The sequence below is a fragment of the Gigantopelta aegis genome, chromosome 4 (genome assembly GCF_016097555.1).
Source record: "Gigantopelta aegis isolate Gae_Host chromosome 4, Gae_host_genome, whole genome shotgun sequence".
NCBI lineage: Eukaryota > Metazoa > Mollusca > Gastropoda > Neomphalida > Peltospiridae > Gigantopelta > Gigantopelta aegis.
This window is the reverse complement of record NC_054702.1, coordinates 48,842,758-48,855,555: the sequence shown is the minus strand read 5'-3', so window position 1 is coordinate 48,855,555 and position 12,798 is coordinate 48,842,758. Positions and strand designations below refer to the sequence as shown.

The window sequence follows — 12,798 nt, the reverse complement described above, 5'->3', positions numbered from 1 at the left end:
ATTTAGAGATAGAAAATTTTTACATCTCATGACTTTGTGACATATTAGCTGTAAAAACTAGTAAAACTCTTATAACATTTTTAATTGCATCTATATTCTCACGTGCAAAGATCGTTGAAAGTGTTCATGTATCATGTCCCGTTTTCAGCTATGACCACAACTTGTGAATTCATGCATTTTGTAAGTTTACTGCAGATTTTAAATGAAGATTTATCAGTTAAACAAGTACACATACAAACATGTTTTCTGCCAGAAGGTATGAAGGGTAAAATTATGTAACCTAAAATCTTGGAAATTATAATGAATACATTTTTATAATTTTTAGATAGATAATAGTAAGAAATTTGCTGTTTACAAGTTTGTCAAAGTACATGAAATGCAGTGTCTAAGTTCAAAACATTTCAAACCTATAACCACCTAGTAGGGACACTTATGCTCAGGTTTACTTTTTACATATCATGTATCAATACAATGTTATGAGAATAGTGATTTATTACACCGCAGTGGAAGAGATAACCATGTGATATTTATCGTCTCTTCACGTGAAAATACGTCTTTTCAGAGGTCATGCCTTCTGATCACGTGAGCAATATGTTGTCACACAGTACAACTCTGCAGAGATGTAATGCGAAAAGTGTGCACATAGTTCTTTCAATTCATATTTTTAAATCGGAAACATGTTTGTTGTCAATTCTTATAATTAATGTTAGCAGCATAATTTAACAATATACATATTTTAATAATTTAGTTTAGCCTTGAATATGTTTATAATATTGTTTGTGTAAACTTCATTGATAGATGTGTGGCGTAGGAATTCAAAGTTTAAAAAAAACATTTTTATTGTCCCCAGAAACAAGAGCAATGTATAAGTTGGAGGCCACGAATCACTGCTGTACAATTATATGCTGTATACAATTGTTTTCATATTATTTACATTTGTACCATATGAAATATAATTAACTTGTTTTTGTGTAATATCAAATACTTCTTTGAAAATATATAGATAATACTAAACGAGTTCCCGTGTGAGATCGTTTATATTACAATGAGAGTGTTTTCAATCATACATCACGAACGAAAGTGAATGATGTACGATTAAAAAGCACACGAGTTGTAACATAAATGGTCTCACACAGGAAGTATTTTATTTAAGTACAAAATGACGTAATTTGGTAACCAACGTCATTTTCCCAATCTTTAATCTCTGCATTTTCATGTCTTGTTTAGTTATTTTGTAAGTCATTCTGTGCAATTTTTGTTCACTGATGTGCGGTGTAATAAATAAAATACTATATTCATTCCTGTGTGAGACCGTTTATATTACAACTTGTGTGTTTTTAATCATACAACACTCGCTTTCGCTTGTGATGTACGATTGAAAACACTCTAATTGTAATATAAACGGTCTCACACGGGAACCCGTTTAGTATTATCTATATAACTGAATAACAAAAATAAAAAGGCATATTGATCAATAGAAATAATCTATCCTGTTTGTGTGATGGTGCATATAAAAGATCCCTTGTACTATTGGAAAAATATAACGGGTTTCCTTTCCAAGACTATATGTCAAAATTACCAGTTTTTTTACATCCACAATGATAAATAAATCAATGTGTTCTAGTAGTGTCGTTAAACAAAACAAACTTTTACTTACCAATCATCATATATTGCTACCATCATATCCATGTAGGGATTTTATAATAAAAATAATGGAAATTGTGAATTTGATAAATTTTTCATAACCTATATATGGGTGGTGCATAAATATATTGTGCAAACACTGTGTAGGACCGACACCGAATATTGGTACTGTTGTAGCTATATCTTGCTACGCATCTTGGCACTATGATTGAACTGTGGTAATAAAATTGTTTTAATATATAATATATAAACTGTTAATAAAGCAATTATAGACCTTTATTTAAAATGTTTACCAAACAAATATGCCAACAGTTAATTCTGAGTAATAAATTTAAATGTCATTCAAAATTGTAAAAATAACTGGCATATAGCAATTTCTGTACAGTCACAATTAAAATTTTTAATAAAAGAAATGTGTTATTATGCATAATGTGTTCTGCAATGTTAAAGTGATATGAACCTGTACGAACTTAATTAATAGTAAGTGACTCCCAACAGGAAGTCATTAATAAAAGACAATTAAAACTTTAATAATTAAATTCTCTACATATGCCAGCAAGATTTGTTATTACGACAGTACCAATATCCCTTGTCAGTTCCAAACATTTTAAAAGCTAATGTATAATCTACATTACCATTTAGATGATACATACCATCAGTACTGCTAATAGGCATACTTGAAGCAAAGCTGGGGTTACAAGCCAAGACAGGTTCACAACACAATATCACATTGACAAAACATACTGGCAGGTGAAATCACAAGCTAGGGATCACATCACATGAACTGCACACAAATCCTGGATGAAAGAAAAACACACATGTACATCAAAGACAACATAAAATGTGCAACAAAAATTATAACCTGGAAATTATTTAGTTTACTAGTGTTAAATAAAATTGTGAAAATCTAGAGAAAGGTTGTAGCATACCAAATAACATCTCACTGGGTTAAAAAATGCATCTATTTGGAATAGCATAGTCATTGGTGATGTCAGTGTTGTTATAAAATGTTGTTTTATCTAGCCAGTCAATTCCTGTAATTTATTGTGCTTGAAACATGTGGAGTTCTCTAAACAATATAACAATTTTTGTACAGAACTAGGGTAGTTAAAGACATTATGTCTGAAGCTACATGTAGCAGGTTAGCTCCCATTTTTGACAGAGAAGTGATAGTATTTGTAGCCATGATATATACATGGTAGCCACATATACTACTCAAAAGAATTTAAGGGTCAGACGATATTTTCGACATTATTTTCTGAATGTCAATTATATTAGCTAAACCATAATGTCACGCATGGTATTGTTCCATTTTGACGAAAGTGGGTCTAAGCAACCCATAAATGAATTAAAATCCACTGTCATTGACACTGTCGACTAGTTCTAATGGCGAAAAAATGCTTACATTTGCACGTAAATTAGGGCGAAAGCGAAAGGTCTGCTAAGTGCTCATAACTTGCTTTTTCACAAAGCGCTTCATTTGCACGCTTTGCACGTGTATTCCATGTTCCCAATGCTGAATTTCCATATAATTGGAGCTTGCGTTCGTGTACGGTGCACACTCCAAATTCGACAATGGTACGACTTCAACTGACTATCGAAGATCGAGGAAGGGCTATTGCTTGGCTTCAGGATGGCAATACGCAAAGAAATGTTGCTCTGAGACTTGGTGTCAGTCAGAGTGTCGTTGGCCGACTGTGGCAACGGTACCAAGCAATGAATTCTGTTCAAAATCGTCCACGTTCGGGAAGACCCCGATGCACTACAAATAGAGAGGACCGCTACATCACCAATATGGCTCTACGTCAACGCACAACCACTGCACGCCGATTACATGACAATCTGCGGACTGCGACTGGAACTCGAGTGTCTGATCAAACCATACGCAATCGTCTGAGAGCTAATAATCTACGCTGCCGTCGCCAGGCTGTTCGACCATCACTCCTATCACGTCACAGAATGGCCACGCTTCATCTGCGGTGGCAACGTGTTCAGTGGGGTCGAGTGATGTTCACTGATGAGTCCAGGTTTAGTCTCCAGTTCAACGACGGTCGGGTTCGTGTCTACAGACATCCTGGGGAGCGCTTCGCTGACGTTAACGTTAGACAACGTCACCGGTTCGGTGGTGGCAGCATCATGGTATGGGGCGGCATCTCTATCCACCTCTATGTAGTGGATGGCAATCTGAATGAAATCCGCTATCTGAATGAGATTATCCGGCCGTTGGTTCTCCCAGGCCTTCAGCAGATTGGCGGCGGGGCAGTTCTGCAGGATGACAATGCCAGACCCCACCGTGCCAGGGTGGTAACGGACTTTCTCAGACAACAAGGTATCGCCAGGATGGATTGGCCAGCATATTCGCCTGACTTGGCCCCAATAGAGAAAGCCTGGGACGAATTAGGCAGGAGAGTTCGGGATAACCATGCCCCTCCGGCCAACCTTCATGATCTGGGTCAACTTCTTATGGCAGAGTGGCAGGCCATTCCCCAAGAGTTCTTCAGACGTCTGATCAACAGCATGAGGCAACGATGTGTCGAGTGTATTCGTGCCAGGGGTGGATTCACACACTATTAAACGAATGTTCTAATGTGTAAAATCCATGTTTGACAACCTTCAACTTTGACAGCATGTCATGTGACTTTCTTGTATACAGTGACGTTTATTTGTGGGTTTTTGTAAATATGGAACAATAAATAAAAAATTTGGTGTAGTTTACATCATCAATCTAATACACTCTGAAACTTATTTGGTTATAAATTTTTGACCCTTAAATTCTTTTGAGTAGTATATATATTGGTACTACTGTCATCTATGAGATTTGATTTAGTGGTAAACTCCTTACAGGTTGCACAGAAGTTGGCCTGTTGAATGGATTAATAAAATTATAATCTTTGTGGATTCATTCTGCATCCTGCCATGCTCAGTGGTTTCAATTGCAGCTTTCCAAATAATTGTCTGAATATGAGCTTGGTTTGTTGGTGACAGGGTCTTTAAGCCAGGCGACGAGGTCAAGTTCTTTTTGCTAATTTTTTATGACCATACAGCAACTCGAATGTCTCCATTTTTAATGGTGCATCCATATCATTTCGCTATGAATTTGGCTGCTTTGATGATCACCTGTGGCACTACTGCATCTTGGTAACCAATCAGGCCTGAAAAAGATGGTTGTTTTTCCTATAGCTGTGCCAGTCTCACATTCAGTGTCTGTGCATTGCCAGAAACTGTGGGGCATTGGTAGCATGCTTCTTTGTAGATGCTGCTACATAGATCAGGGATCTGTCAGAACTAGTGGCTTCCATTGCTAGATGGCACTTTAGATCAAATTTGTGATAAATGTAGCAGCACAAAAATATCTGTCATTGCAAGACATTTATACCAGTGGCAGTCTTCTGCAAGCCTTACCATTATCACATCTTCCATTTGATCCCTACAGCAATCACACACAGTTGTTTATCATTTGTGAAGGGTGTCACAAGCTGTCCACAGCTCCTGCATATTCACTTTTGCTGCAAAGATTGAGTCTGGGTGCATGATGTTCATGTCAACAAGCGGTATGTGAGAAAAATTGCATTCAAAGCTATTCAATGGGAATGGCCTTGTTCCTGTGACAATTCAGTGTCTTAGTTAGAAACAACTTTCTGCAAGAAGTCAAAATCAAGGAAATGGGATTTTGAGCCAAAACGCATGGGGTTAATACTATTTTACTTCAACCTCTGGCATGTCATGTTTCTTTGGTCCTATGGAATTTTCAACAGGGTCATCTTCAAATGCCAGATCATGCACTCAAGACACATGAATGTCTGAACATGGTGTCTTTCCTCAACCAGGTACCTATTTGTCGCAGTCAGGACAACAGCAATTACATATAGTACTAACTAGACTGTTTTGCAATGAAATGTTAGCATCAAAATTGTCACCAACACTTTGAATGAGTCCATATTTCAATCAAAAATCACTAATTATGGACAACACCTAGTGCAATCTAAAGATTGGTTAGGAAGATTGGTTAGAACACATGTTACAATGTTGACAATGAAAGCTGCTGTTTTTCAGACATTTCCAATAACAATGAAAGAAGTAATTGACAGAAGAAGCAAGTACAATGTCCATGTCTTCACTATGTCCATGTCTTCACTAGCCAGAATTTCCCTTTTTGTCTGCTGCTGTTTCAAAGACTATGGTTTCTAATAAGTTGTATAATATGTCATCATCATGTTCCTTTAGTATGAAAATAAGAAACTGGGGCAGTGAAATGCTAAAAGACTTGCAAAGAGGATGCTTTGTTGTCTAGCAGAGCCCAAGAGACCTTTGTGAATTAGGCTAATAACACCAAAAGATTGGCAACACCTATAAGTCACTTAAAGCAAGTAAATATTCTAGACATATTAGATTTCAGAAACAGTTGACAAAAGGGCAGTCCAATTCTACAGGAGTTGAAGTGATATTATATGCATGCTGAAGGTGTTCGATGTAAATTTTAACACCATTATTAGAATGCAAGTTACATGTCAGTGGATAATATACTAATTAGTGGGCTTCAGTATTCTTACCAATTAATTAGCATAACTTAATTATAAGATTTCTGTACATGCACAATGTAATATTATGCCGGTATTGGTCTCATTATTGTGATCTTATCTGATGTATCTATGAGGATATTGCCAAGGAAAAAAGAATTTCGGTAATGACGGACTTAATTTGCATATTTTGTAAATTGCCCATGGGTACCAAGATGGCATCAGTTGGATTGTTAACACCCTTCAAATATATAAGTACTGCACAAAAACAAATGGGGGGGGGGGGGGGGGGGGGGGGACCTACTGCATGGATCATCCCAAAAACAGTATTTCAGTGCAGGTCCATTTTTGAGTGTAACAAATGTTATTCAAAAAGCCATATAGGATTAATATGCCATTATTAGTTATTTGGTATAGCCTATATGTAGCCATAAAATGTGAAAAACATCTTCGTTCATTCTTAATACTGTTTAAAAATGTTTGCTAAATGGTTTATGTTAGTAAGCAATAGCTGAAGATGAAGGTATATTTACATAATATGCATTTCAAATGTGATCTGTGTAGGTCAACTCCTGTGTAAGATTGTTATTAAATATGTAATGTCAGTTTTACAGGTACTTTTTGCACACAGTGTTTATCAACGATGTCATTAATAAGTGGCAGGCAGTGGTATTTAAACTGGTATCAAATTTCAAGAAACAAGTACTTCTCAACTGAACATTAATCCGTTGTCACAAATGATAATATTTAGCCAGTTATAACTAGTCACCTGCCAATTTTAATTTTTAATGACATCATCCATAATTTTTTTAAGAGTCAATTAAAAAAAGAATGATTGGCTTCGTACACAATAAATATTAGTTTTATGGGGAAATGATACTGTTGCACGCAGCATGACATCACTAAGGATATGTTTAACACTGAAACATACAGTGACATAACAACATACTGTCCATCTATATAAGCTATAACCAGTCTGCTTTTAGTTTTCAAAACATGTTTTTCATATATAATTTTTGTTTGTGTAAACATAGGGAAAAAAGCAGTTTTAGCAATAAGAGATGAAATTCTGTGAAATTAAATAAAATTCTATTAAAAACTGTATGATTTAAGGAGACCGTGGTGTACTTTCATGTTAGTCCTAAAATAGACGGCAATCACAAGACTGTTATTTTTTCTTCGTATTTAATAAAATATCTTTGTGTAATTTGTTTGACTAGTTCATCACGTTTGAGAGGCAGGCCATTTCATAACATTAGTACCACGACATACAGATATGTGGGATAATGACACACCCACAATGGAATTTTTGATGAAAAATAGTGTTATTTGTACTGTTTGTGTTTTTTATAACATCGTTGATCACTTCAATGAAGCTGTTTTCAAAACAAAAGTGCTCAAACTATTTATGGTGGAATTTTATTTTTAATGAATTTTTATCTATGTATGGGATATTTCAAGCTCTGACTGTAAAAAACTTTCATCGGTGACAGTACATTTTTATTATGTCATATTGATTTACTTGCCCAACATTACTATCTGTGCAAAAATTATAAAGGTGTAATAACTTCAAGGTTGAAAATTAACATGAAATCCAGGGTCGCCAGCAGGGCCAGTTGAACAAAAATCTTACTGGTCCTTCTCAAATTCAACTAGCATTCCGATTATCACATTGACATTTAACTGCACAGCTAAACTAGAATACATGTTCTTTGTCGAATAATAACCATATCATTTTCCCTTAATAACCATGTGCTCACCGTACAGTCCATTTGCTTCAAATAATTGTGGTTATCATGGTAATAACAATTATGAATTTTTAAAAAACTTTTTTACTCAATAGCATTTTTGTTATTCCTACAACTGCTATAATTTTCTCCTGTTGACCCAAACAAGTCATATCAAAGGGTGGGGTGGGGTGGGGGGGGGGCGTGCTCCTCACTTGATGACCAAAATGTAAAGGTTTTTTTATAATCCTACTCTCTATATAAATAATAGTGTGGCTTACTCCCCCCCCCCCTTACACAGACTCACTAGATTGTGGCCCCCCCACTTTTCAGCAGGAGGGGGCAAGGGGTTATGGTAATAACAATTTTGAAAAATGTTCAGCAGGAGGGGGGCAAGGAGCATGTGCCCCCCCCCCACCCCACTTTTCAAATATTTTGCTTTATAATAGTGTAAGTGTGTAAATATAAAAGTGTGCCCCCCCCCCCCACCCCCCCCCACCCCAACTTTTTGGCACCTTCCTACGCCAGTGTCCACTCCATGATATCATTCCTCCAAGCCTGTTAAAAACCGTATACACATTTTAGTTCTTGACATACACATTTTAGTGCTTGACATACTGTAGTTTATTGTCTAGGCATTGGCTTGGACTGATGAAAACGGGAGGACTTCTCATCAGGTAATAAAACAAATGCACATACTGAAGCACACAAAACGGACGTTCATAACATTAACAAGCCACGCAAAACAATAATTCACTTACGCTGCATTATCATAATCTGCAATTAATTATATCTTTCGTAAATTCATCCGCCATCATGTTTGTGTCAAACGAATGTCGGCAACTCATAATGCATAATTTATAAATTTATTAGCTTAAGTCAAGACAATGCCGAGTTCAAAGGCAACCACAAACAGAAACAAAAGACTGGAAAGTGGCATAGCAGTAGCGAGTACTGACACTTAATAAGACATATTGTTAGACTCATACAATACAAATATAAGGCTACTGCTTAAATTACAAAACTGTCGAATAGATATTTATTTCTTCTAGACTCAGTTTAAAGATCCAATGCTCCCTCGACGTTTATTGTCTGCATGAATACTAATGAAAGGGACGTCATTCAAGAGTGACCTGTCGGTCAAATGTACCCAACAAAAACGTACCCAAACTAAAATGTACCTTATGAAAAAGTACCCAATTTTAGTCAAAATTTATACACCTCGCTCTATACTAGGAATCAAATAATTCATGAAGTTGTTCTATAATTTTGCCTGGCAAGCCAGACCGCTCATGTAATATCAGTATTATAATATTTATTTTACATTGACATTGAATTAGTCAATTTAAGGACCGAAGGTATAAAATTGTTTTTGTAATTATAAGCTGTTCTAAATTCAAAAGAATACATGTATACATAGACAAAGATGGCCAAGTGGTCATCAGTCTTAAATGTTTATTTTAATTCCTACTAAACAATTCCCAGTGTCAAGTATAACCTGTATTAAGCGACCATTTATCTCATGCGGCCAGCGACTACCTAAATTGGATCCCAAATTGCTAAAATACTTGTAAACTGGCACAATAAATTTGTACTGTTCCACAAAAAGGATTATTTTAAATAACAGCGACATGGTGCTGGCAGTAAGAAATCTTCACACCTTTAAAGATTCCAATGCCCGTTTAATCCAACATCATTACACTATGTAGGCCTATCATTTAAAACATTGTCACTGTAGAATGCGGAGCGGATAATTTTGTCATGCTCATATACCACGAAGGTTTCGAGCATGTCCGTCCCGGGTCCCATCTCTGGATAGCCAGGGGCCTGATCCGGGACAGAAATTATTACCGGGTCAATTTAGATAATTACAACCTAAATCATAATATTGGACTTAAAATAATTTATGTGCGCATTTCTAAAATAAAAAAAAATAAAAAATAAAAAATAAAAAATAACCATTAAAATTAGTTTACTTAAGCCCTATAGGGGGGATGTAGACTGCATTTAATTGGCTCCGAGTAAGCTTAACATTACGTTTGTAGACAATACATCACATAAAGTAATTACATAAATATAAAACAAACGGGTGAAATAATTAATTTCAAACCGGCAAAAAGAAAGAAAGAAATGTTTTATTTAACGATGCACTCAACACATTGTATTTACGGTTATATGGCGTCAGACATATGGTTAAGGACCACACAAATATTGAGAGAGGAAACCCGCTGTCGCCACTTCATGGGCTACTCTTTTCGATTAGCAGCAAGGGATCTTTTATATGCACCATCCCACAGACAGGGTAGTACATACCACGACCTTTGATATACCAGTCGTGGTGCACTGGCTGAAAGGAGAAATAGCCCAATGGGTCCACCGACGGGGATCGATCCAACACCGACCGCGCATCGAGCGAGCGCTGTACCACTGGACTACGTCTCGCCCCTCCAAACAGGCAAATTACATTAAATTATTTTTAAGGCGTCCTGTCGAAAGCTGATTTATAATAAAAGCTATAGCACTAGTCCATTAATTAGCAGTACAGACGAAAAAAAAGAAGAAATAAAATAATAATTAAACAAAATTTAAATACAAAAACAGCCTGTTTTCATTGGCCAATGTTTACTATTCAATTCCCTTGTGTGACCGCTTTAGACAATTAGTTTGATGGACTGACTGGCTGCGTGCGTACATGGATACATGTGTGTATGACATTTACTTTCTTGAGTTTCTTTATGGTTATAATAAACTGAGGTGGTTTTTTTAAATGTATCTCATATATTTTGCATAATTTTACATTGATTAATAAAAAAAAATTCTAAACATTTTGAAAAAAATAAGGGTACGTTCTGATTGGAATGTTTTGATAGGTAGGTTTTTTGTAAGGATATGTTGGATAAAAGAGAGTACGTTCTGGATGTAGACCTACGTTTTATAAGTTTAAGTATACCGATAAAATTATTCCATCTCAACAAAATATTGAGTAGAATATTAAGTTTAGAATAGGAAAATACATTTAAAATTTAAAAAAATTAATATTATTTCATTACCCAAGAAATAGTTTTTTAATTTAAATTTGTAATATATAACTGTGAGACTAATTAACTATGTCCTTTCTTCTTCTGCGTTCAAGCTATAGTTGATCATGCTTTAGATTTGGAGTCCGGTTGTGGTGATAAAAATGCTGTCTCTGTCAAGTCTTCTTTGGAACCCCAAAGCTTGACGGCCAGTGTTGCTCCGCTCGGCCAGTGCTTTATCCTGGCTTCATCTTAGAGGGGGCAGAATTGCAAGATGTGCTCTGGGGACTGCGGTCCTGTTTGACATGGACATTCATCAGTGTCTGCCAGTTTCAGGCGGTACATATGGGCTCCGAGATGGCAGTGACCGGTTCTTAGCCTGAACATGGTTGTCTCTTGATATCTCTCCAGATGGTGGATTGGATCCTTGGTTCTAGTGTTGGTGAATCGGAACTTTCTCTTAATTATGGTTTTTGTCTCTCTGAGGGAGATTGTATGATTTGGCTGTTCCATTGTGTTTCCCGCCTTTGTCAGTTTGTCAGCATATTCATTTCCTGCAATACCACAATGTGTTGGAACCCACTGAACTACAACTTGCATGTATAGAGAAAGGTCAGCCAGTCCCTGTTGAACTGCTATTACTAAAAAAAAATTCAGGTGCTCTGAATGAGAGATTTGTAATCTGTCAAGAACACAACATGTGATGGAAGTGGATTCTCCAAATTGATGATTCTGGTGGCTTGAAGAAGGGGATTTCTTTCTGCTCTGAAGTTTGTTTTCCTGCTGGGTATGATCTAAAGGTCCATCAGGAAATCTTATGTGGACACCACTACCAGCATTCTTTATTGCCTCTTCAGCTGAACCATCTGTGTAGACATGGGTCCACTGTGAGGTGTTGTACTTGTCTTGAAGCATTTCCAGTGTGAGAGACTTTAGGATGGCATCTGACTGTTCTCCCTTCCTGGTGATTCCTGGAACATCCTCTACAATAGTTATGTCTTTTGATGATGATGTCCAATCCTCTACATCAATCAAGGGTTCCCGTTCTTTGGGTGTCCTTGGTAGGATATCAGAGTATGTGTGTCTAAGCTGTCTGGCAAGATGGTTTATGCTGCTTCGTTTTAAACGTTTTTTTGTTCACTCTTGGAGTTGTTGATGTGCTGACTGAGATGGAAGCCTCTTTAGTTTCTCGGCCGTGATTAAGAGTTTCTCCTCTCTTCGTGTGTCTAGTGGCAGCACTCACGTTGTTTGTTCCAATGCACTGATTAGAGTGGTTTTCATGCCACCTGTTATAAGGCACATTCCTGTGTTCTGTAACTTTGTCAGTCTGTTGCTGTTTCTCTTTGCAGAGGTTGCCCAGGCAGATGATCCGTATTCCATAACAGGTCTGACAGCTCCTGTGTACACTTGTTGTAGTATCTTGCTGTTTGCTCCCCATTTGGTGCCTGCCAACATTTTCTTGTGGCTCTGTTCTCAACCTATTTTATGTGTGGGTTCCACGTTAACAGTTTGTCTAGCTTGACTCTGAGATAAGTCGGGGTGTTCTCCTGGGGTAACTGTTTTCCTCTGACAGTCAACTTGAAGGTTTTCTGTATAGTAGAGAGAGAGAGAGAGAAACAGGTAGCTACAGTCTTTTTGCTGTTTACAGTGACACACCAGTCTGATGCCCATTTGCCGATGGGTTTCAAAGCATCTTGCATGCGGATTGTGGTAGTGTTGGTGTTTTCTGCTGCATTCTAGATTGCGTTATCATCTGCATGAAGTGCACTGGAGACATGTTTGAACAGATTTTCAGTGATGTCATTGATGAAGACTGTGAAGAGAGTTGGAGATATGACACTACCTTGTGGTACACTTTGTTTGATATTTATGAGGTGGCTCAGACATTCATTC

At 36.8% G+C, this 12,798-nt stretch overlaps 2 protein-coding genes across 2 annotated transcripts in view; both read right to left on the bottom strand.

Moving 5' to 3' along the window:
- The window catches only part of LOC121370650 (synaptotagmin-14-like), a 119,135-nt gene extending 110,131 nt beyond the window's left edge, over window positions 1-9,004 (bottom strand). The window contains exons 1-2 of the mRNA XM_041496030.1: window positions 8,650-9,004; window positions 2,298-2,441 (exon numbers count right to left, since the gene is read on the bottom strand). Coding sequence (XP_041351964.1) covers window positions 2,298-2,319 — 22 coding nt within the window. The 5' untranslated portion in view covers window positions 2,320-2,441; window positions 8,650-9,004. The remainder of the gene's footprint in view (window positions 1-2,297; window positions 2,442-8,649) is intronic.
- A 2,153-nt stretch (window positions 9,005-11,157) lies between these two features.
- Window positions 11,158-12,360, bottom strand: LOC121369872. The gene is made up of 2 exons (XM_041494948.1): window positions 12,149-12,360; window positions 11,158-11,962 (listed from the first exon to the last, which is right to left on the bottom strand). Exons 1-2 carry the CDS (start codon window positions 12,358-12,360, stop codon window positions 11,158-11,160), a joined length of 1,017 nt encoding a protein of 338 aa, XP_041350882.1.
- Between the last annotated feature and the right edge of the window lie 438 nt (window positions 12,361-12,798).

Coding starts and splice junctions, on each gene's coding strand:
- LOC121369872 (XM_041494948.1), bottom strand. CDS start 12,360: ATGTTGGCAGGCACCAAATGGGGAGCAAACAGCAAGATACTACAACAA. Junction 11,963..12,148: donor AGTGCATTGGAACAAACAAC/GTGAGTGCTGCC, acceptor TATCCTACCAAG/GACACCCAAAGAACGGGAAC.